General features: G+C 43.9%; 1 protein-coding gene and 1 long non-coding RNA gene across 4 annotated transcripts in view; both read right to left on the bottom strand.

Moving 5' to 3' along the window:
• Positions 1-12,709, bottom strand: part of LOC131877855 (uncharacterized) — a 15,370-nt gene extending 2,661 nt beyond the window's left edge. Inside the window, exons 1-3 of one of the 3 annotated variants that reach the window (XM_059223670.1) lie at positions 10,498-12,364; positions 2,311-3,187; positions 1,557-2,229 (exon numbers count right to left, since the gene is read on the bottom strand). In XM_059223670.1, coding sequence (XP_059079653.1) covers positions 10,879-12,039 — 1,161 coding nt within the window. In that variant the 5' untranslated portion in view covers positions 12,040-12,364 and the 3' untranslated portion in view covers positions 1,557-2,229; positions 2,311-3,187; positions 10,498-10,878. The other 2 variants (XM_059223671.1, XM_059223669.1) reach the window with 2 other exon arrangements.
• A 7,122-nt stretch (positions 12,710-19,831) lies between these two features.
• On the bottom strand, positions 19,832-21,833 carry LOC131878114 (uncharacterized). Its single transcript, XR_009372954.1, has 3 exons — positions 21,556-21,833; positions 21,402-21,484; positions 19,832-21,335 (listed from the first exon to the last, which is right to left on the bottom strand). It is a non-coding gene; the product is annotated as an uncharacterized LOC131878114 (long non-coding RNA).
• Positions 21,834-22,672: the final 839 nt, after the last annotated feature.

The following is a 22,672-nucleotide window of genomic DNA, read 5'->3' as shown; positions in this document are numbered from 1 at the left end:
CAACACATTGATCTCAGGCCGTCCCACAAGGGTCACCTATCCATCTCAAGAGGTCACGGATCCATCTCAAGAGGTCATGGGTCCTTCCCACAAGGGGTCACGGGTCCATCCCAATACAGGGATCTCTGGGCCTTCTCAACACAGGGATCTCAGGGCCGTCCCTACACAGGGATCTCGGGCCGTCCCAACACAAGGATCTTGGGGCCGTCCCTACACAGTGATCTCTGGCCGTCCCAACCCAGGGATCTCGGGGCCGTCCCTACACAGTGATCTCGGGCCGTCCCAACCCAGGGATGTCAGTGCCGTCACTACACAGGGATCTTGGGCCGTTCCAACACAGGGATCTTGGGGCCGTTCCAACACAGGGATCTCGGGGCTGACCCACAAGGGGTCACGGGTCCATCCCAAAAGGGGTCACGAGTCCATCCCACAAGGGGCACGGTTCCATCCCACAGGGGTCAGGGATCCATCTCAAGAGGGATCTCGGGATCTTCTCAACACAGGAATCTCAGGGCCATCCCAACACAGGGATCTCGGGGCCGTCCTTACACAGGGATCTCGGGGCCCTCCCAACACAGAGATCTCAGGGCCGTCCCAACACAGGGCCAACCCAACCCAACTGCCCCCAAGGGGTCGTGGATCCATCCCAAGGGGTCATGAGGTCGGCCCAACTTGGCCCACTACCTCCACGCTCAATCCCTCACATTGGGGAAAGCTACACGCTCCATCCCCCTACACTGGGAAGTAAACGGTCCTTTAAGGAACAGCTGCATGATGACGTCACACCCTGCCAAATATATAAACAAATTTGTCTGGGAGGTCACTTTCAGGTCCTAATGTAAGGCGATCAAGTAAAAGTGAAAATGCCAGCCACTCAAGGGGGACATTATTGATCAGTTGTAGGGTGTAACCACAACCAGAAGAAAGATGGACCAAGGGGTATTAAATTTTTCCGATTCCCGACTAACAAGACTCAGTGCAAGATATGGATTCAGGCACTGAAACGGGAAGGACCGAAAAAATCAAAGTAGGTTCCGGGAAATGGTAAGAGTTCGTAAAGCTATAGCCATTTCGATTATATGTTTTTACGATTGGCATTTCTCTTTTAGATGCTCGAATATGTTCTGCTCCGTTTTATGGGGCTTGTAAAAGCGACAATCCCGAAAGTTCATCCTACATGCCTAGACATTATCTTCCCAAAAGTAAGCCAATACAAGACGATCAGGGTCGTTTTGAGCGCCGTAAATGGAGAGAGCAAAAGAAAGGACTTTGTTGGCACGAAAATGCGTCTTGTGCCGTCGCCTCAAGTGAACCGGACCCCATCTCCATTGAATCAAATCCAATGCCAAGGCAATCGCCAACAATAGCTAATACTCACCACCCTGAAGTGTTAGACCGCAACCAAGTTTTGTCTTTCGAGAACCCTGGCCTTGAAATGACCGAGGTAGTTTTGGCTTATGCTTATGCTGAACCAATTAAAACCGATATGGGAACCCAAACTGAGGAACAGGTTATGGTGGAGAAGCGATCTGTTAAGACTAATACTTACACAGAAGAGACTAAAGAACCAGCATTTATTTAAAATCTTTGAGAGGAGCAATTCAAATCAATGAAAGGAATTCCTCGAGACATTCACGGCTTTTTGATGTACAAATTAGGGTGGTCCCTCACAAGTTCCAGAGTGCGTAACAGAGAAACGAAACTGTTTTTATGTTTAATGAAGTTGAAGCTCAATCTTCCATTTATCGTCATGAGTGACCTCGTCAACGTCTCGCAAGTGGCTTTTAGCAACACGTTTTACGAGGTCCTCACTCCCCTTCATGACTGTGTCAAAGGCTTCATCATTTGGTTTGAAAGAGGTATTATCAATGCCAGAATGCCAAATTCGATTTAGAGGGACTATCCTGAACCAAAGGGAAGAATCTGACTGCCGAAGGGTGTCTTCACACACGTTAATAGCTTGTTCTTTAGAACACACGATTTGTTTGATGTAAAACTGGGCCAAATCTTCTGGCAGCCATTGCTCCAACTTCAGAAGATTTGAAATCTCGGAGGGGCACTGGAACAGACTGCGAACGCGATCATCTAAGGTTGATCTTTGCATCAAGTTTGTGAAGTCAACCGGAGTCTTGGACAGACTGGAGTAAAGAGTTGATGAAGTGAGGTCAAACATCTGGAGTTCTTTGGCAAGATTCAGTTGAGCGTGTAGATTTACTAACGTTCGCACACCTATTTCGAAATATGTTCCAATTGAAGAAGTAAATTCATTCCTAGAACGTAATATTCACATCAAAAGCGAGTAATACATACCTAGCGATGAGTTCACAAGAATTTCTTGAACGGATTCTCCCTTGGAATAAAGGGCTTGCACAATTTCTGATAAGCGGTACCATGTCTGTCGGTTATGGTCGTTAAAAAATGAACTCTGAGATGACAGCTAGGCAGATTTCACACACTGGAGGTTGCGTTGTTGGCCTTTCGTCCATGACGTAACGTATTGTAACTTTTTAAGATTTTTTTGGTTGAAATCCAAAATGTTGACTCCAACGGTTTTGCAATTGGGGGTTTCCTCGAGTCATCCAATCAGACGGAGGTCCTCACTTCCGAGAGAAGTTCACAGAATTTTGCCTTGAACGGAACATTGTGTATGAGCTTTCCAGCCCCTACAATCCTCGCTCCCATGGCTTGGCAGAAGCCGCGATCAAAGCTTGGCAAGTGCAAAGATGACGGGGAGAACTTTTACGAAAGCCTGACTGGAACATTGCAACACTCCAAAAGAGGACGGGTTCAACCCGGCGATAGCATTCTTGGGCCTTCGACAGCGCACACTTTTACCGGGCCTCCCAGTGCAAAGGTTTGACCAAGATGAATTCAAAACCGTGGGAAGCGCACCCCGTCTGCACAAACAGAATGCCAATGATAGATCAGCTCACGATCTGAGCATTCTCACGGTGGGTACCAAAGTGCTGGCGCAGCACCTGGTAAGCAATGCATGGGACACCCATGGCACAATCTCTAGTGTCTTAGTGTCTCATACCATGTGATGTGTGAGGCAACAGGAAAAGTATATCGGCAAAATCGGAGATTCCCACGTCCATTGAAAGGTGCTGACAAGGCTGCTGGGGTCATGCGTGGTAATCCTACTCTAAACGGGATACTACGACCGGCCATTCGCCGTTCAACTCGCCTGCAGAGAAGACACGTATTTTCTGTTAGCACAGTGACAGTGTCTGAGTGATAATCCTTTTCAAAATGGGTAGAGATGGATGTTCCATGTATTATCAAATACGTCATCCTAATAGGATATGGATAAATGAGGTATGGAATAAATGATAGTTCACGGAACGGTGTTTATCAAAATGTGTAAGAAAATGTATGTTATCATCTTGTGAAAATCATTAACTCATTGGATTGCCCATCGTGTAGTCCGGTTGTTGGTCAGATGTCAACCAAATGCCAGCCCAATGCTCGCAGCAACGTCGTAATCCATCATAAGTCTCGGAAAGCTGTGAGGTTTAAAGACACTCTCGAGGAATTGATTCTTATAAATTGATTAGATGTAATCGCGAAAAAACTCGGTCACCAATCTGAAAAAGCAGTCTCATCCTCAAGAATCAATGGTACAAAAATGTCGGGCCCAGACGGCAAAAGGGGACCAAATCCTTCCTGGATATCCCATTAGGACCTAGTTCCGGCCCAATGTCAACCCTTTGCCGCTCAGACCCAGTGTTGCTGAGATGTGGCCCACATGCCACACCTTACAGAAGAGGCAGACATAATTCATTGTCGACAATCCAAAAAACCAACCCCTTGATGGCCAATGTGACTGGCCGGACGAAAGGAGGTCAACCCTGGGCATTGGTATGAGAAAATCCCTGTTGCGGTCAGATGTCGTTCAGGTGCAACAGTTGACAGAAGAAGCCGTCACCGTGCACCAAGGGCCCTGGAACAACCGGTTTAGCCTCCATGAGGAAGAGGCGGAAGTCAACGTGGTATGGGAAATTTAACCAAAACCACAGTCACATTTTCATTCTTGAGGAGAGAAGTCAGTTTTTTTTTAACCTCTCCAAAGAAGTCACAATTTGTAGCTTGAGGAGACAAGTCACATTTTGGTTCTCAAGGAGAACAAAGTGACCATTGAACATTGAAAGTGATAGCAACTCCCAACATGAAGCTCTTTTGCTGTCAATTGAATAAAGGACAATATTGCTAAACGTGCAGGAAGTCGAGTCGATCTATTTTGAAATCAGAGCAGTGAAAGTCAACGATTGGAGTCGAGATCCAAGAAGCCGTGCAGAGTCAAGAGGACCTGTGGAAGTGCATGGCATACATCAGTGAGCCAGCATAGATGAGTTGGAAAGTCTCTGAAGCTGAGTGCAGGTGCATCTTCTGAGTTATACTCCGTCAATTCGATTATGGACCTTCAATCCAATCAAACCGACGTCATCGCCGTGGGTCTCCGTTGGACGCAAGAATCACCCTCATCAAAAAGTAGAATCAAACCATTTTTTGTCCATGCATGTTTTCCCTCTTCCATGGCCAAGCAATTACCCCCTCTTTCATTACCTGAGCAAGACAGCTGATTGGCAGAGTGTCATTTTCATGTAGAGCAATTGAATAAAGTAGATGGAACTGTAACCGAAGTTCATCTTTGATTTGGCAAGAATCAGGTGTTAGACTCTAAGAGTAGAGATCAGCATCGTTTGAAAGATGCCCACTAGACTAGAATATTGACCACATTTTGCAGGATAGTTAGCCTTGAAGATTGGCCCAGGTATAAGCCAGACAACCAAGATTGATCTGAAACCATGGAGAGTAGAGGTAGCTAGCGATTTGTATCCTTAGTCAATTGATTGATGAGTATTTGAGGCCCTGACAAAGGAAGCTCGAACAATTTTTTGATTGCATGCCTTGGATGATGGAGAGCACCTAGTACATGGGCTTCAATTTCTTAGACCTATCTTAAGTCTTCCGGTTATAACCCTAATCAGGGCATATGAGCAATAATTCGAGCACTTCGCTGGTTTCATGTTAGACTAGCTGTCGTGGAGAAGCTAGCTATGTATACAGCTGTATCGCGGGGGAGGTGTAGTGTGATTTATGTAGATACAGTATAAATAAAGTGGCTGGATGCCAAGTCCAGTCAGTCATGTTGTGGATCTTGATGAGTGTACACTTCATTTATCGAGACAGCGGAGAACACACCACTCTGGATATCCCTTCGTGCATTCATGGTACCAAGATCCTCCAGCTGAACAAGTATCAAAAGCTTGCTTGACTATTTTCAGCCAGTCTGGGGTGGCTACTCTTGTACGATCCGACACAGTTTGCGGCGCTCTGTTTTCAAAAATTCTTAGATAAATGGAATATTTGTTGGTCACAATCTTCTCCGTATCACCGGCAATCAAATGCTCCAGCGGAGCGGACAGTACGATCCATAAAATTAATCCTTAATCGTCTTTACCAGATTTCTGACCTCGAGCAAGCATTCCTTACTTTCGGGAATACACCAAAAGCCGATGGCGTGTCTCATGCATATCGAATGTTCGAAAGAATCCTCCGCACCGCCCTTCCAACAACAGATTTACCGCATACCCTCAAGTTTATGAACATCAACTTAGATGACAAAAGGGGACAAATTCATCAACGTCGAAACTTATGGTACGATTCTCGCGCTCATCCACGACAACCATTCACCGAAGTTTTGCAAGGGGGGTAGATCCTACGATATTCAAGTTGATGGGAGCAAAACTAGTCGTCACAGAAATCGCCAATGTCTCCAGCCATTTAGGACCAAGAACTACTGATGTGAAGCAAGCACCGACAGGGCAAGTAGTCCGGTGCTTAACTTGCCCAAGTAGGAACTTGCCCCAACTTGGGTTTGTACACAGACACTTGAGGGGAAAATGGTGTGGCCAAACTTATGAAAGAAATTTTATACCAGGGCAAATTAAATCGACTTATACAGGAAAAGCAATAAAGTGCACCAACAGTGACGCAGCAACGTGGCTTTGGTTCACTGCTTGGTTTGCTTCTGGCAATCTGACTTTTAACTACGAACAAACAATCCCCATTTTGCGGTTTTCCTGAGCTAACCATCTGGGCTCGCTACGTTAGCAGCGTATCCCTGCTTGGGTTAAGCTTGCCCAAGTTCTAGTACTTGGCCAAGCTTTGCTTGTAAACAAGTAGAACTTGGGTGTCTATGATGACTTGCTACTTGCCCTTTTCCCATCAGTACCAAGAACTCATCTGTCCATCACCGGAAAGAATCGAATCTTTGCAACCCAGTTTTGGACAACATTCCTATCAGGCAATCAAACCATAAAAGACAGCCTCCAAAGCGGTTCTCCAGTGTCTTATGATTGAATTCTCCAAATGAGGGGAATGAAGAGATGTAAAATGCCTGGATTGAATGGGGGAGACCAACGGAAACTCCGGGGTGGATCAGCTGGTTTTTGATGCTGTGATTTTTAATATAGACTTTCTAAGAGTTATGTGCACAAAGTTAGGCTTTTCCTTTGTGCATCACTTACACGCGCTACAATCTTGGACTTGGAGGAGCCACCAAATCCCAAAGTAAAGTAAACGCTCAAGCTTGAGGCGAGTTTTTTAGAGGTTTTACCTGATAGGTAGTTCAATAAAGACAACGTACGAGGTTGAGGGTATCTTTACGACTTATTAATTGTGCGATAGAGTGAGCTTTATTTATAGACAAAACTGTGTTCTCGAGCTTGTTCCGGAAAGTTGGCGCCAAAACCCCCATTGGCTAGGCAGGCTGAAGAGGCTAGTGCCGTCTGGCTTAGGCACCAATTAATACTCACTACGTAGATCTTTGGATAGCTCCCATCACAGACATTACCACTACGACATAGCCCCCAAGAAAACCATATTCATGCGTTTTCTTTCACAATAGAGTGAGGTCCGGATTGCTACTCTCTGTACCCTTACCGTAAAATCATGATGATGGGGTCCCTCCCCTCCTCCCATTGTCATATTTCTGATGACCTCTGGGCGAACTAAAGTCTCTGGTGATATGGTACAGTTATGGTTTATTTCGCGCGACCATCTGGTTCCACTTCACCTTCGTTTGTTAGGAGTCAGGCAGCAGATTGATAACTGCGTTCTGATAAAGGGTGTCCCAATTAAGAGATATTCCCGCTCCTTAGTCATTTTTTACTCTTGCCACCATAGATCCAGCAACTCCCATATGATAGATTCCTTCAGGAATCCGAGGAGCTGCTTTAGTGACCATTTGGGCATTTGTGGCAGAGTCGGATGTTGGAAACTTGTCCAACGTCTAGTTATTAACCCTGGGCATTCAGCTAATAAATGCCAGGGAGTCTCGTCGTTCTCATTGCACAGTCGGCAGCTTGGGTCGTTTGTGTCGTTTAAGATATGTCGGTGTCGTTGTAAATTGCAGTGACCTGTTATAAATTGTATGCATTTGCCTAATTCTGTCCTAGGGATAGTCCCTAAGGTTTTAGTGATTTTTTCAAATTTAGTTTGGGGGATAAATATTTTAGTTTGCCTACATGAGGGTGAATTACTCCAATATGTTGACCATTCTTTACTGATACTTTTCTTGATTGCTTCTTTGTAGACATTTCGTGAGACTGGAAGAAACGGTTCAGGGCCAAACCGGATTTGTGAGGCCCCTTTTTTCGCCAAATTATCTGCCAATTCGTTGCCTTTCAGCCCATAGTGGGCTTTGATCCATTGAATTGTCACTTTGTTTTTCTTGCTAAGTCGGTCTAGTAGTTGCCTTACTTTGAGCACGCTCTGGGAAGTGATCAACTTCCCGTGGATAGCTTGAATGGCTGACGCGCTGTCACTTTTAATTATAATTCTTTGATTCCTTTGCCTGAGAAGCCATAAACAGGCCCGCTCAAGAGCAAGAACCTCAGCTTGGAAAACTGTGGCCATTTCGCCCAAATATTCTGAGTCTTGGTGCAGTGTTTTGTTGTTTCGAAAAATGACTAGGCCGAATCCAGCCCTGTCTTTAATTTTTGAGCCATCAGTGTAACAATAGATTACACCATGTTTTTCCAAACCATCCAGCCCTTGTTGGGTGTCATAAATAACTTTGTATTTAGTCTGCCAATTTCTGATTGGAGTAATATCTTGACTTGGCATCATGCATATTCCCATTTTTTCCAGGGTGTTTCCCCAGAACTTTAGGTGTCCTTTCCTTTTAATGGAGCCTAGTCCTTCCCAGCATGGTTTGATTTGGTTCTTAATCCTTATTATTGTGTTCAGAGCTAGTTCTTGAATTTTAAGGTGGAGTGGTTGCAACTGAAAAATTATTTCTAGGGCCAGGCTCGGCGTTGAGCGGTGGACTGGAGCTAAATTCAGACATGCAAGTCTGTTCAGCCTGTTTAGTTGTTCAATTTTTATTGAATTCAAATTTGTGCCCCAAATGTGGCATCCATAAGTTAGGATGGGCCTCACCAAGCCGGTGAAGGCCCACCGGAGTGTTTTGGGATTCGGCCCCCAATTTTTGCCTACTGCCTTTTTCAGAGCATACATTAGTTTTTTACATTTTACAACCTTGGTTTGAACATGTTTGTTCCATTTTAGTTTGGAATCAAAAGTTAGACCTAGATGCTTTACTTCTTGGGAATAAGGTATTTTCTCTCCATAGATGTAGATCCTTTTGTTCGTAAATTTCCGTTTGTTGGGGAACACGATGGCAGTCGTTTTTTGGGCATTGAAACTTAGGCCATTTACAGAGCCCCATTTAATGATTTTGTCTATATGATCTTGCATTAGATCTACCATAGATTCTGGGTCAGCTCCTGTAATGAGGAGGCAGGCGTCGTCTGCAAAACCTACAGAAAGTACTGGGCCTTTGTTAAGTTTTCGTAGTATCGAGTCGAATGGAAGATTCCACGACAGTGGCGAGAGCACACCACCCTGCGGAGTCCCCCTTGTGAGGAATCTTACAAACTCCTCTCCCTGAATTTGTGTCGTCGCCGTCTTGTTTTTGAGGTAGTACCCGTACCATGCACAATTGCAGGGAGAAAATTCTTTTCCCTCATGCTGTTTATGATTGAACTTACATCTATATTGTCAAAGGCACCCTGAATGTCTAAGAACAAATACCCAGTGTGTATTGTCCTTGAAGTATGCCAGATTCAATTTTATCACAGACCTCAGAAAGGGCCGAGTCTGTGCTCTTTTGCTTTCGAAAGGCATGCTGCCGTTCATAGAGCGTATTCTCAAGCAAGTGCTTGTCCTCCAGTTGCCATAAAATGAGCTTTTCAAGCCCTTTTTGGAGGAAAGAGCTCAGGCTGATTGGTCGAAATGACCTTGGGTTTTGATAATTGTCCTTGCCATGTTTGGGAAGAAAAATTACTTTTGTTTTACACCACACTTCTGGAACATGGCCCAGGAGCAGGCACAGCTTGTATAGTTTGACAATGTGATTGATTGTGATATCATCTAAATGGTGTAGAACTATTGGTTTGATTCCATCGGGGCCGGACGATTTATCGGGATGAAATACCTTAAAAACGTCTTTGACCTTGGAAGGGGTTATGAAGCTAACCTCGGAGTGATTTAGAATGATTTGGTCGTTCTATTCAGGTGGACGGATATTATAATTTCTGGTGACTTTCTGTTTTTTTTGAGCCCGGAAAGTGTGCACTGAACATTACATTTGCCACTTCATTTCCATGTTTGGTCAAAGTTTTGTCAGCTTTTGTAATAATTTCTAATTTTTGAGAGGATTTACCTTCAAGGCATTTCTTAAGATTTGCCATGCTATTAGGCCCCTCTATTGAGTTGCAAAACTTTTTACAGGTCCTTCTTTTGGACGAACGAATCTCCCTTTGAAGAAGCTTACGTTTCATTTTGTAGTCAATTTGATTAGCTTCGTTAGAGTTTTGATATTTCCTTCTCGCAGATCTACGACATTCTACTCGGAGTTTCCTTATTTCATCTGTCCACCATTTAGGTTGGGTTCTTTTGTTCAAATTTCTCAGAACAACTATGGGACACACAACGCCAAGAGCGTTTAAGATTCTTTTTTGAAGGCTCAGCGCTTCTTGGTCTAGGTAATATTTATCCCATACTTTTATTGGGTTGATTTTCCTGCTTGTAAGCTCTAGAGTCTGCGTGAATTTGGACCAGTTGGCATGTTTGAAGTTTCTTGTCTTTATTTCCTGCTTTTTTGTATTTAAATTCAATTCTTTTATGGTCACTAAATTGATCATTTGGGTTCACGCACCATTTGGTCAGATCAAGGATCAGGAACCTATTTGTTATAGTAACGTCTATGATTGACTTTGCTCGGCTTGAGACAAAGGTGGGATGATTTGCGACATTCTGAATGCTCAAATCATATCGGAAAATCCAGTTTTCAATTTTTTCACCCCTGGCATTGGCCGAGTCACAGCCCCAGAGCTCAGAGTGAGCATTTGAGTCTAAGCCAATTATTAGCGGCAGGCCTTGTGCTTCTGCATAGGCCGTCAGCTTTACCATATGTTCATTTATCACCTCTTTATCCAAGATATCCAGGTAAGATGACGCAATAATGTGCGAAAATGGGTCATGTTTGATGCAGCAGGTCACCAGGTCCCGACTTGAAAGGTCCAGAATTTGATGGCACAATATATTTTTTGGCACACCAATTAGTGCTCGGTGATTGGTTTCTGAAATGTAAGCTTTGTAGTTAGGGATGTCTAACTTCTTTTTTCCGTTAAACGTGTAGGGCTCTTGTAAAAGCAAGATTGGCAGATTGGGGCATTTAGAGTCAGACAATTCAACCTCAATGTTGCTGGTTGCAAGCTTGCATTTTTGTAGGTTCAGTTGCCAGAAGGTCTGGCATTTATCATCATAAGTTGGGGTAGTCATGATACTATATTAGTTCACAAAAACTTAGCTTTGTCCCTTGGATAGTTTGGATGAGCTTCCTTGTTCCAGTGGCGACTTCCTCCGAGAGATGGCCACCACTTTCCAGTCTGATCCAGCTTGTTCTCCCCCTTCTTCAGAGGCAGGAATTTCAGCGGTTGCGCTTACCGCTTCCGTCTCGTCTCCCACTTCTACCAAAACGGGAGCATCCGCCAGAACATGGGCCTTTCTTGCGGTGACCGCCTCACATCGGTCGTCGCCTCCAGATGGTTCCCCTGTCTCGGATTTCTTCTCCTCCCTTTCCAGGGAAGGAGTGTCCTCCGGAGCAGCGTTCACATTGGATTTCTGGCTCAGGTGGAACACGTACTGGGCGAGTCCTAACCGTAAGACGACTTTGTGTTGAGCCAGCGGTGTCGCTCTGCCTTTGAGATCTTTCCATAAGATGGGGTCTGCAAAGAAGATCATTTTTCGACCTTTATCTGTGTCGGTGGTTTTGACTCCAACGTGATTGCCGAGTAGTTTGTTTTGAGATTTAAGAAGCTTCAAAAGCTTATCTCCACCCCACAGTTTCAAGCTATTGCCAGCAAAGAACGCTGTTACAAGCCTACCCTCTCCAAATTCGCCTCGTTTCCAGGCACGAAATTTGAGTTGTTTTATACTCATCTGGGCAATCAGTTGGATGATTGCTTTTGAAGTTTCCTCATCACCCACAGCAATGAGGACTCTTTGCTGGGACCAGCTATGACAAAGCACGTTGGTGGGAGGTGTCTCGCCTTTAAGGAGAAGTTCCACCACGCCCTCCTGGAGCTTGTCCCAGAGTTTGTAGAATAGCTCCCGGCCCAGGGGAGATCTCTCTTTTTGACCAAGATGGACATAGATGACCTCATGTCCACGGACTTTGGAAGCCACCAATACATATGATTGTGGGTTGGTTTTTGGGTTGTTGACCGTTAGCTTGGCAAACTTGTCACCGGTTTTGGTCTCTTCTTCCTCAGACAGGTCGGCGAGTTCCTCTTTGTCTGAAAGATGAATGCTTCCAGAGCCATTGAGTTCTGAAATGCATTCTGATTCAGAGAGATATTGCCCTCCCTCACGATAAGGCGAGGACGGGGGATTATTGGGGGAACGGTTTGAAGCCGCCCTTTCCTGCCCCATGCCTGGCGGCACCGAGCATCCGGCCGGCTCCATTGGTTGCGTCTCACCCGTAGGCTCGACGTTTTGGGGACTTGTGCCACTAGTTAAAGTAACACAAGCACTTATTTTGTTACCTAGCCAAAGCCCATCATGGCTGGGTTGGACATTTTTTCTTCGGGTGTCAACCCGGAGGGAGCAGTTTGATCCCGGTCTCGTTTCTTCTTGGCCCTTGATCCCAGGGGGGCGGGGGGCCGTCCTCCACCTGGGCCGCGGGCTTGAGAACTCATTGAGGGTGCTAGGCAGCCTAAAAGAATGGAAAATATTTTAGATTCGTAAGAGATCTTTTGTGCACGTGTTTCTCGTTCGAGATAGTCAGGGTGACTCCACTTCACCTTCATTTATCACAAGTTCCTGGCAGGGCCGGCTTCGATTGGGAGATTGGAAATTCACACCAGGTAGGCCTGTATACGAACCAAAGCATCGCCATGAAGAAAGCCAAGTAAAAGCATGATGCAACAAAAGGGACTCTGAAAGTCACGACAAGTTGCGACAGACATGGGATGGGCTCACTAAGCGCAACCATCCTCTTCTCTGTACACAATACTATGCTCCTCTAGAATACACAGGAGTCTACGACTTACTCTCTCCATGTCAACACTATTCATTTCTTAGCTAGTCTTAAGTTTCACAAAGTCTCGTGTCTTGTTCTCGTTGAACTTGATTCGAGCAATACATGGCGACCGTGACATTCCTTACCTACAATCCATTCAGGTAGTATCAAATGTCTATTTCTTAATCCATTTTCTCTGAGTGTTGGATTTCTGGCCAACACTTTTGTGCTCCGCTATGGTCCTTTTGGAGGATCATCAGCAGAGGCCATTCTAACTCCATCAGTGATCAGCAAGTAGAGTCGTGGATGACTATAGAGGACAACAACTATCGTGGACGGAGTTCTCCCCGCGGGTTTGGGGTTCAATTTGGAATCCGTTCCAATATTGATGCTCCCACCCAACAAAGTGGCTACTATCCCAAATGATGTTCCTTGTGGAAAAGTGGCTCCAATGTGACAATGATGTTCCTTGTGGAAAAGTGAAAACTTTTTGGAGAACAATGAAACTAGCCAAAACATTTATGTTTGTTTGAATATTATAGTGAAATAAACCCATACTTACATTGACTTAAGGAATTGATACTTCATCCTTAAACACTCACTGACCATATTATCAATTCTTTGATTTGTGTTAGCCAACCCAAAATCTTTTGGTGAGCCAAAAATCTGTTTACAAACAGAAATTAGGCTAATTAGGCTTCCTTTATGTAAAGTAAACAATGGAATAAGCTTTTTTGGCTACAGTGTATTGTATGATTGCCGGATGGTGGCTGTTGACTAGATATTTATTGACCGTTTGTGGAGGTATTTATGATAAGGGAAAATGTCTATGGCGAGTATGATGGTGGGAGCATGAGTAATGGTAAATGTAAATTGATATCGGTGATTAGAATACAACAAGAGTGTAGGTAGACCTTTACAGGCATCATGATTTTGGTGCCAAGGAACACAACTTTCCACTAATATAACTTGGATCAAAATATTTGTCAAACTGTTTCGACAGAAAGCTTCTCGTGTAGACGCACCATTAGTGAAATGGCTAATTATTTGTCGTTTAGACGCACCATTGCTTGAGGCGTGGAGTGACGTCACAGCTGATAGTAGTGGGCAGCCTCCTAGCTACTATGTTGCCGTCCTACCTCTGTCTCTCTATATACCCGGTGCGTCATAAAGAACAACACTAGTTAATTTTATTATTCTACATCCGGAAATACATGAGTTAGCGAGACAAAACAAAAAATATATAAAATATATATCCCAACCCAGGGATCTCCGTGCCGTCCCAACACAAAGATCTTGGGGGCTGTCCCAACACAAGGACCTCGGGGCCGTCCCTACACAGTGATCTCAGGGCCGTCCCAACACAGGGATCTCGGGGCCCTCTCAACACAGTGATCTCGGGCCGTCCCACAAGGGTTACCAATCCATCTCAAGAGGTCCCGGATCCATCTCAAGAGGTCATGGGTCCTTCCCAATACAGGGATCTCGGGGCCTTCTCAACACAGGGATCTCAGGGCCATCCCAACACANATCACTGATGGAGTTAGAATGGCCTCTGCTGATGATCCTCCAAAAGGACCATTGCGGAGCACAAAAGTGTTGGCCAGAAATCCAACACTCAGAGAAAATGGGCTTGTAGAGAGAATTTTCCTGCACCCAAAACAACCAAATCTGTTTCATGTGCTCTTTGCAGAATCAGCGTTGTTTCTCCACTAAATAGAGGACGAATTTGGCGCTGACAACCCACGTCGGCTCCTATAAATTGATCTCCCGAGTCTCTTCTTCCGTTCCTGTGGCTTCCCATCTCCATTTGACATGATAGTGATATCTAACCAATGTCAGAATTGTGGATCGCATACCGCATTGATAGAATAATTGACGAATGTGGAGATTATTGTCTTCCTATTGTGGATGAATTAAATGCCGTTATGAAGGATCCATTGAGGGATTCGTGTTTTTTCGGTTTCCTTTCTTGAAAAAAGGGCGCATCTCCATCTATCATTAATTTTGTAACTGAAAAACGACTAGTAGAGTCCAACTTTTACCTTCTCTCCGGTCAGCTTCTGGTTTCCGTCATCTAGTAAAGCCAATTCATTGACCAATCTATGAACGTCAACGTTTTACACCCCGACAGTATGTTGAAAGTCACAAGCCATTTTCCATTGGATGTTGGTTCTGGTGGACTTCTCACCTTGGCGTTAAAGCCATTGGCCCATCTTCCGTCTATAATCTATCCAACGATGCCAGTAACGACGAGGGTGTGGATCGGTTCCTTAATATTGATTTGCCACTAATACGGAGACATTAATTTTCAACATCCAATTGGTGCAAAGGTTTAGTCGTCGTACCCTTCCTTAACAATTTTTTGACTGTTTGATGTGGCTTCATTAGAGGCGTGGCCAAGCAAACATATTCTCTCTCCTTTCTCCTCCAAATTGAGCCTAATATCGAGGTTTTGGCGTTTTCTTCTGATGCAAATAAGTCAAAGGTAAAGATGGGGAAATTCTGTTCCAGAGCAACTCTAGGACTCTATGTCAAAAGCTTATGACCATTTGTCTATAAGTTGTAAACGCGGGTCCAGACGAGCTAGCCAGACTACCTGGAGCTTGATGGTGTGCATTTTACAGGTTTGTAAATCCCAATTGCCATGCTTTGCAGGTCCTGAATAGGTGATCCTTTTTACATGATGTACGTGACACCTTTATTATTGGTGAAATGAATGAGGGATTGCCCTTTTAATCGATGACTAGATCTAATGTAAAAATCATAGAGCTCCACCAATTCTCGGAACGTGGAGCTGCGGAGCTTTTCTGAGGTCGTAAATACTCGTCCAGTCTCTTTCCTCCCACAAGGACCTGACTAGGGCACAGATCATATAACGACTAGATGTCGCATTGGCCCGACCTCAGTGCAGAGGAAAGTGGATTTAAAGTCAACAACTCTGTACACCAAAAAAGAGGAGGGTGACTGCCTGATCAGTAGTAACGACCTACAATCGCTGGGCCTTCAACGAACGCTATCAGTGACAAGCTCACTCTGAATCTGGCCACGCTGGCGGATGAAAAAGTATGAGTCACTGTACACCAAAATTTATGTACCAGCTGATGAAGGCAAGTGTTCGCATCTTTCCTCGCGATATGCGAGGTCTAGTCATTATATGGTCTGTGGACTGGGGTTGGTGAAGCAATTTTTTTGAACATAGGAGGTCAATGACGGCATAGCATAGGGCGCTTGCATCGGATAACATGATTTTCATGGCGGTTGGAATTTGAAATTCCTGTCTAATCATAGGAAACCCATTCAGTCTCTCCAGTTCTTGTTGTAGGAACAATAGCTCAGAGAGTAAGGGCGTGGGATCGACTCTGCAGTCCCACGATGTTGCTTCCTACAGGCAAAGGTAGCCTGTCCTGCATAACAGGTGAAGGATTGGCCCAAAAGCCAAAAGCCCCGACATCACGAGACCACCACAAGACCTTCGCTATTTCCCATATGTGAATCAAAGGTTGGCTAATAACAAATTGGATGAGTGTCTGAACATCGCTGATTTTGTCGTCAGAAAAGATTTTTTTTGCTCCTTTAGATTAATGGTGATGCCAAGATCAAATCCTTTTTGCGTTGGTGCCATAGCTTTTTCCGATTTTCGATCCAACCAGATTTCTGCCACGTTGATCTGGAATTCTCTCTTCTTTTCACATTATGTTTTGGAACGGCCTAATATCAGATAATTGTCAATGTAAATGAAGACTGCAATGCCATGAGAGTTGTATGATTACCGGATGGTGGCTGTTGACTGGATGTTTATTGTTCGTTTGTGGAGGTATTTATAAAAAGGGAAAATGTCTATGGCGAGTATGATGGTGGGAGCATGAGTAATGAATGGTAAATGTAAATTGATATCGGTGACTAGAATACAACAAGAGTGTAGGTAGACCTTTACAGGCATCATGACTTTGGTGCCAAGGAACACAACTTTCCACTAATAGAACTTGGATCAAAATATTTGTCACACTGTTTCGACTGGGTAGTTTTTTCGTGTAGACGGCTCAGTGATGAACTGACCAAACATTTCCGAAATTGGTAGGCAAACTTTGTGACAGAATGTTTCTCGTGTAGACGCACCATTAGTGAAATGGCTAATTATTTGTCGTTTAGACGCACCATTGCTTGAGGCGTGGAGTGACGTCACAGCTGATAGTAGTGGGCAGCCTCCTAGCTACTATGTTGCCGTCCTACCTCTGTCTCTCTATATACCCGGTGCGTCATAAAGAACAACACTAGTTAATTATTTTATTCTACATCCGGAAATACATGAGTTAGCGAGACAAAACAAAAAAATATATGGACAGATGTGGGGTAGACGGAAAGTAAATGATAAAAAAAAAAACTTCAAAAACCTGATTGTAAAAACGGCATATGCTAAATTAGGAAGCCGTTGCTGCCCTCCTCCGCGCGGACCTATCTGCATCTGAGGTTTTCAAGGTTACTGGGGTAAAATGGAGTGTATTTTTGCCATGAAGACGCTTATGAAAGATGATTGTTGATTCAAAGAATGGGTTGTTTAGATCTTTTGATTGACAAGAGAAATAAAAAACGTCTAGAAGGAAATCCAGAAGGAAATTTTTGGGCGGTGGCAGATCAAATCAAAAAGCTTAAGTTACTTGTGGGCAAATAATCAAATCAGTCAGCTGGTCAAGTATTAGGAGGAGGGAAATTGATGAATTCATGAATTCATGTGAAACACTCATATTGTCTCCTCTAAGGTCTTATGAATCATTACTAAAGGCTTGAATGCTGGCACAATAATTTTTTAATTCAGACCAAGCTAGAAGTGGCGGGGGATCAAGGCAGAGTGTTTCTATTCAAACAAGACGGGCCCTGGTCCACACAAAGAACATGACAAAGGCCTATTCTAATGCCGTGAATAACCCATTTTAGATCAAGGATCAAAAGTCGAACATTGCTCTTTATCTGGCAGTGTTATATAAGTCAATTTGGCCAGGAATCATAGTCAAAGTCAGTGAAACAGAGTTCTGCTTCAAAAAGCCTTGATGGTCGCACTCACCCACTAGCACTCCTATAGAGGCCTCAACTCCCTATTCAGCCTCAAAAATTGCTCTGCGTTCCATCTTCATCTGGTGGCAAGTTTGAACAACAAGAGCAGGGCTGCCCAAATTTATGTTATATCTGTTTTAAGTTATAGTCATATATTCAAATTTCCCGCGCAATTGGGGACGGTCGAATACCTGGGTGACGGGCCAAAAAAAAATACAACTTGATTTTTCCTTCTTTTTCCAATTGCTTGAATCAGGGTGTATTCCATACAATTATGATGATAAATTGAAGTTGAGAATTTGCCGCTACAAGACTCCGACACCAAGCAAAGAAATTGACACCAAGAAATGAGCTCTTCCTAACTCTGATCAGGACAAAGCTTGACACCATGATCAGATGGTTGGTTGCCTGTTTGGCATTTCTCGACAATGTGCTGGAAGGATTATCAAAACTTGGTTAAACTTCGTGTTCTTCCAACTTCGGCCATCGAAATCAGTGATTCAATCGTTTATGCGGTTAAACTACACTTTAGTGGACACACGGAAGCAGCAGTAAGCTACTTTGTGAAGAGGAGGAGGTGGGGTCGACAAGGACTGCAAATGGATAGCAGGAAGGAAAAATGCGCGCAGACCACTGTGGGACCGTGGACAACGAGCGACAACCACAGTGGTGGGCACATGTTGGATTAAGATTAACAAACTGGCAATTCAGCAATGGTCAAAGGATTACGACGTATTAATCATCAATCTCAGACTGAAAAATGTCCGGAATTCGGAAACCAGAAACTTTGCAAATGTCAGAACTATTTTTTGTTGTGAAACTCTTTGACAAATGGAATGGTTACAGCAAAGTGATTTTCTAACTCAAATTGACTTATAAATTGTGATCTCATTCCATGATAGGTGGTGACATGCAACAGACAATATGCAAAACGGTGATTTTGAGTTCTTCTTTGGGAGTTTGAGTATAAATCTCACAGTCTTGAGTCAGTTAACATATATTGTTCATACTTTTTTTCTTTGTAGCCATCACTTACGTTCGAAGACAAAGGGCTTCTCTGGATACTAAACTCATTAGCCGTGTCTCGTTAATATTTCTATTTCTTGGCCCATCTATGCTGAGCTTCCATCTAACCGTGCCGCAGAGTAGGCTTGTTGAGGCAATTGTCCACACGTGCTAAAAAGCTACTACTGCAACTAGCGCTCCCTCCTTCCCTTTATGTCCCCCAAAGTGTATCATTGCCGAGGCTCGGCATCTGATCGACAAATTTTGGAGCCATCAAAAATAGTTTCCTCCAATGTTTTATTTCAACACCATGATTCTATTATGGCCCATCGTGGTATTCAGAACTTTGGCAACATTAAAGTGTGGAAGAAATGTTCGTCATAAGGAATTTCGAGAACAAGAATACCTCGAAATGAACCAACGACAAAATAACACAGCATCTTCTTCGCAATTGCAAGCTGTCCTTAAACTTGAAAGTAGTATCTGTGAGTTTGCCTCAGTCATACCTTTCTATTGGAGTCCAGGTGAAGAAAATCTAAATTATTGATGCTGGGTATTTTTTCACGGATCTTGAACGGACACTTTACTTCCAAGAGCGACTCCTCATTTTCAACAGAGCCATCAGGAGAAGCAGCCAGAAATGGTACGGCGAGGTCAACTACGAGGTCAGCATCTCGCACGATTTTTCCCGTGTCTTCCACAAATGTCCTTACTGCAACACTTTCAGAAGTTTTTCAATGCACGACGGTTGCCACAGAGAGGTTCCTTCTTTTGAACATGGATTCGCAAAACTTATCCTGTGACCTTGTGTCTGATACGTGGCAAATTACGCCCAAATGGCTTGTTGTCAAGCGCCATTGCCTATGAACAAACCACTCTTTTGATTTGGCCTGGTCTCGTGTTCTACTGTACATTCAATGACATCTGTCGTAATGCGGGGTAGACCTACCGTAGCTATGGGACGTTCTGATTTGAACCTGATAAACACGACGACAATAATTCTAAGTCTAAGAAATAGGAGACAACTTACAACGGTGTATGTTCTTCGGTGTTCCTTGTTCGACTGATGTCGGAGAAGGATAAGGTTTTATTCATGTTAAGTACGTGGTTAAGATGAACAGGGCTGACCGGCCGGCACGGGGTGCACCAGTTGATCAGGATTTCCAACGATAGCTCCACCGACACGCAGATTGCGACAACATCAGCTTTTTCTGTTGTAACTTTGATCTTGTCTCGAATCTAATATTCAGAAAATCTTTTTGCAAGGTAATGGTGATCGTCCACTGCCGCTTGAAAATTTGCTATTACGTATGAGTAACTGAGGGTAATGTCTCTTGAAAATTGGGAACAACAGTTTGTCGTCGTATTTCGGACCTCACTTGTAAAATTGGGTTGCTTTCAATCAATCTCCAATCTTGGGTCTTCATCGTCTTCACTCTCCAAATTGAGAGAATTTCGCATCATGATTCTTTTAAAGTGGAGAACCTTGATGAGCTTTTGTTGGTCGCTTGAAAGTCTCAAGCTTGTCAGTACAGCTTTTCCGGACTCCAAGCTCACCTCCGGACGCAAATTTGACAAGCTGGAGAAGCACCTATACGACATGTTTGCAAGTGGTCGACAGTCTATTTCCAGCAGGGCATTCACAGGCCGAGTTTAGTACTTCGCCAGAGCTTTGATCTTGATATTGTGGGACAAGAACTTCTGAACTTGTTTTATTCACTGGGATTGTCTCTGGCGAAATGAAGGAGTTTTCAAAAAGCTAAGAGCTTGAACGGAATCATCCATCTTTTTCCCTCGCTTCAAAGCACTGTGATCACAAGAACTCCTTTTGTCCATTACTTGTCTTGTCACGACGTACTGTTTAACATGTTCATGCAGTACTTTGGGGAGGCAATTCCAAGGGTGTAAGGTCACTGATCGAGAGCCAAAGTGAGGCCAATTAGGCATGGGTTGCTCTTCCGGCAAAGAAATAGGCGGACCCTGAAAGTTCGAATTTCGGAAATAATCTCGAAGACGAATGATCAACTCACCTTTGCGGCCAGATGCTTTGGCCCCCATCTTGACAAGTTCAGTTCGCACTTGCACAATACTCATTTGGGCCCACTCGGAATCCATTGCAATTCCTTATCTATCACTAGTACTCGATTCCCAAGGTAGAACCGTGATCAATGATGTCAATGGTGAGGGATCTTTAATTGTTGTTTCCGGCGAAGCCCTCTCGCGAACTCTAGTGATGAAAAAGTTGTGAGCTTCCCTCATTGCTCTACACGTTAATGACACTCTACCAATCAGCTGTCGTGCAAAGAGGGGGTAATTGCTTGGCCATGGAAGAGGGAAAACATACATGGACAGAAAATGGTTTGATCCTACTTTTTGATGAGGGTGATTCGTGCGTCCAATGGAAATCCACGGCGATGATGTCGATTTGATTGGATTGAAGGTCCAGAATCGAATTGGCGGAGTATAACACAGAAGTTGCACCTGTACTCCGCTTCAGAGACTTTTCATCTTGTCTATGCTGGCTCACTGATGTTTAATATGCAATTCCCCAGGCCCTCTTGGCTCTGCATGGCTTCCTGGCTCCCGACTCCAATCGTTAACATTCATTATCCTTATGCAAAATGGATCGACTGACCTCCCAGCACCCTAACAAAATTGTCCTTTGTTCTCCCAACGAGTAGAGCTTCACGATCGGAGAGGTCTTTTAACTTCGGATCTTCCAACGTGATTGTTCGTTGATTTAACTTACCCGTACAATGTTGACTTCCGCCTCTTCCTCATGGGGGCTAAACAGGTTGTCTCAGGGCTCATGGCGGACGGTGGAGGCTTCTTCTGTAAATTGTCGCACTTGAACGACATCTGACTGCAACAGGGATTTTCACATACCAATGTCCATGGTTTACCTCCTTTCGTCAGGCCAGTCACATTTGCCATCAAGGGGTTTCCCGGATTGCCGACAATGGATCATGTCTGCCTCGTCTGTAAGGTATGGCATGTGGGCCAAATCTGACCACCACTGGGTCTGAACGGCAAAGGGTTGACATTGGGCCGGAACTACGTCCCAAAGGGATATCCAGGAAGGATTCGGTCGTCTTTTGCCGTCAGGGGCCGATATTTCGGTAACAACAATCATCGAGGATAATATTGCTTTTTCAGATTCTCTTCCTCCTCTCAAAATAATCACGGGAATATCTTTTTTTGTGACCGAAGATTTTCGCGATTACGTCTGATCAATTTCTGAGAATCGATTCCTCGAGAGTGTATTTAAATCTCACTACTTTCCGAGACTTACGATGAATACGACGTCTATGCGAGCATTGGATTGTCATTTGGTCGACATCTGACCGCCAAACAGATTACACGATGGACAGTTCAACGATTTCCGTGGTTTTCACATGATGTTAATATACACTTCTTACAAACATTTCAATAAAACCGTTCCGTGAACTATCGTTCATCCAGTACTTCATTCATCCATATCAGGATCATATATCTGATATCATATCAGGATGATGTACTCGATTGTGCACGGAACAAGCACATTTTAAATAAAATATGAAGCTTTTATCCAATTTTTGCGTTCACATCTTCATTCAAATCTGAACAGGTTCCTGAAGATTAAAGAAACAATGGAACATATGGCATTATTGATTTTAGACATGGGAATTTAATCCCCAGTTACACTAACTGAATGCTCTCTAATTCTTTTAAATCCCTTATGTAATGCAATAACTGATATACCACCATTTTGGAGTTGATGGATCTTACAAGACTGATCTAAAAGTCTGATTTAAAACCAACTAGCAGGTCAGTATTTTTCAGTTTAAAAAATGTTGTGGAAAATATTGCAAGAACAAATATATTTGGAATCCAAAATCAAATCCATTCCTGTTTTGGAGCTCGCTGAGAACAGACGCATTTAGTTTGCTCTCGTTCTTATCTCCCAGGAATTTCGAACCAAGGTGTGACTTCCTCTGTTGCTCCTTGGTTGCTGTGCACGTGTAGTGTTCGTGGTGTTTG

This window comes from Tigriopus californicus, chromosome 3 (genome assembly GCF_007210705.1).
Source record: "Tigriopus californicus strain San Diego chromosome 3, Tcal_SD_v2.1, whole genome shotgun sequence".
Classification (NCBI taxonomy): Eukaryota; Metazoa; Arthropoda; class Copepoda; order Harpacticoida; family Harpacticidae; genus Tigriopus; species Tigriopus californicus.
The sequence above is the reverse complement of the archived record's forward strand: the minus strand, read 5'-3'. Positions and strand labels throughout refer to the sequence as shown.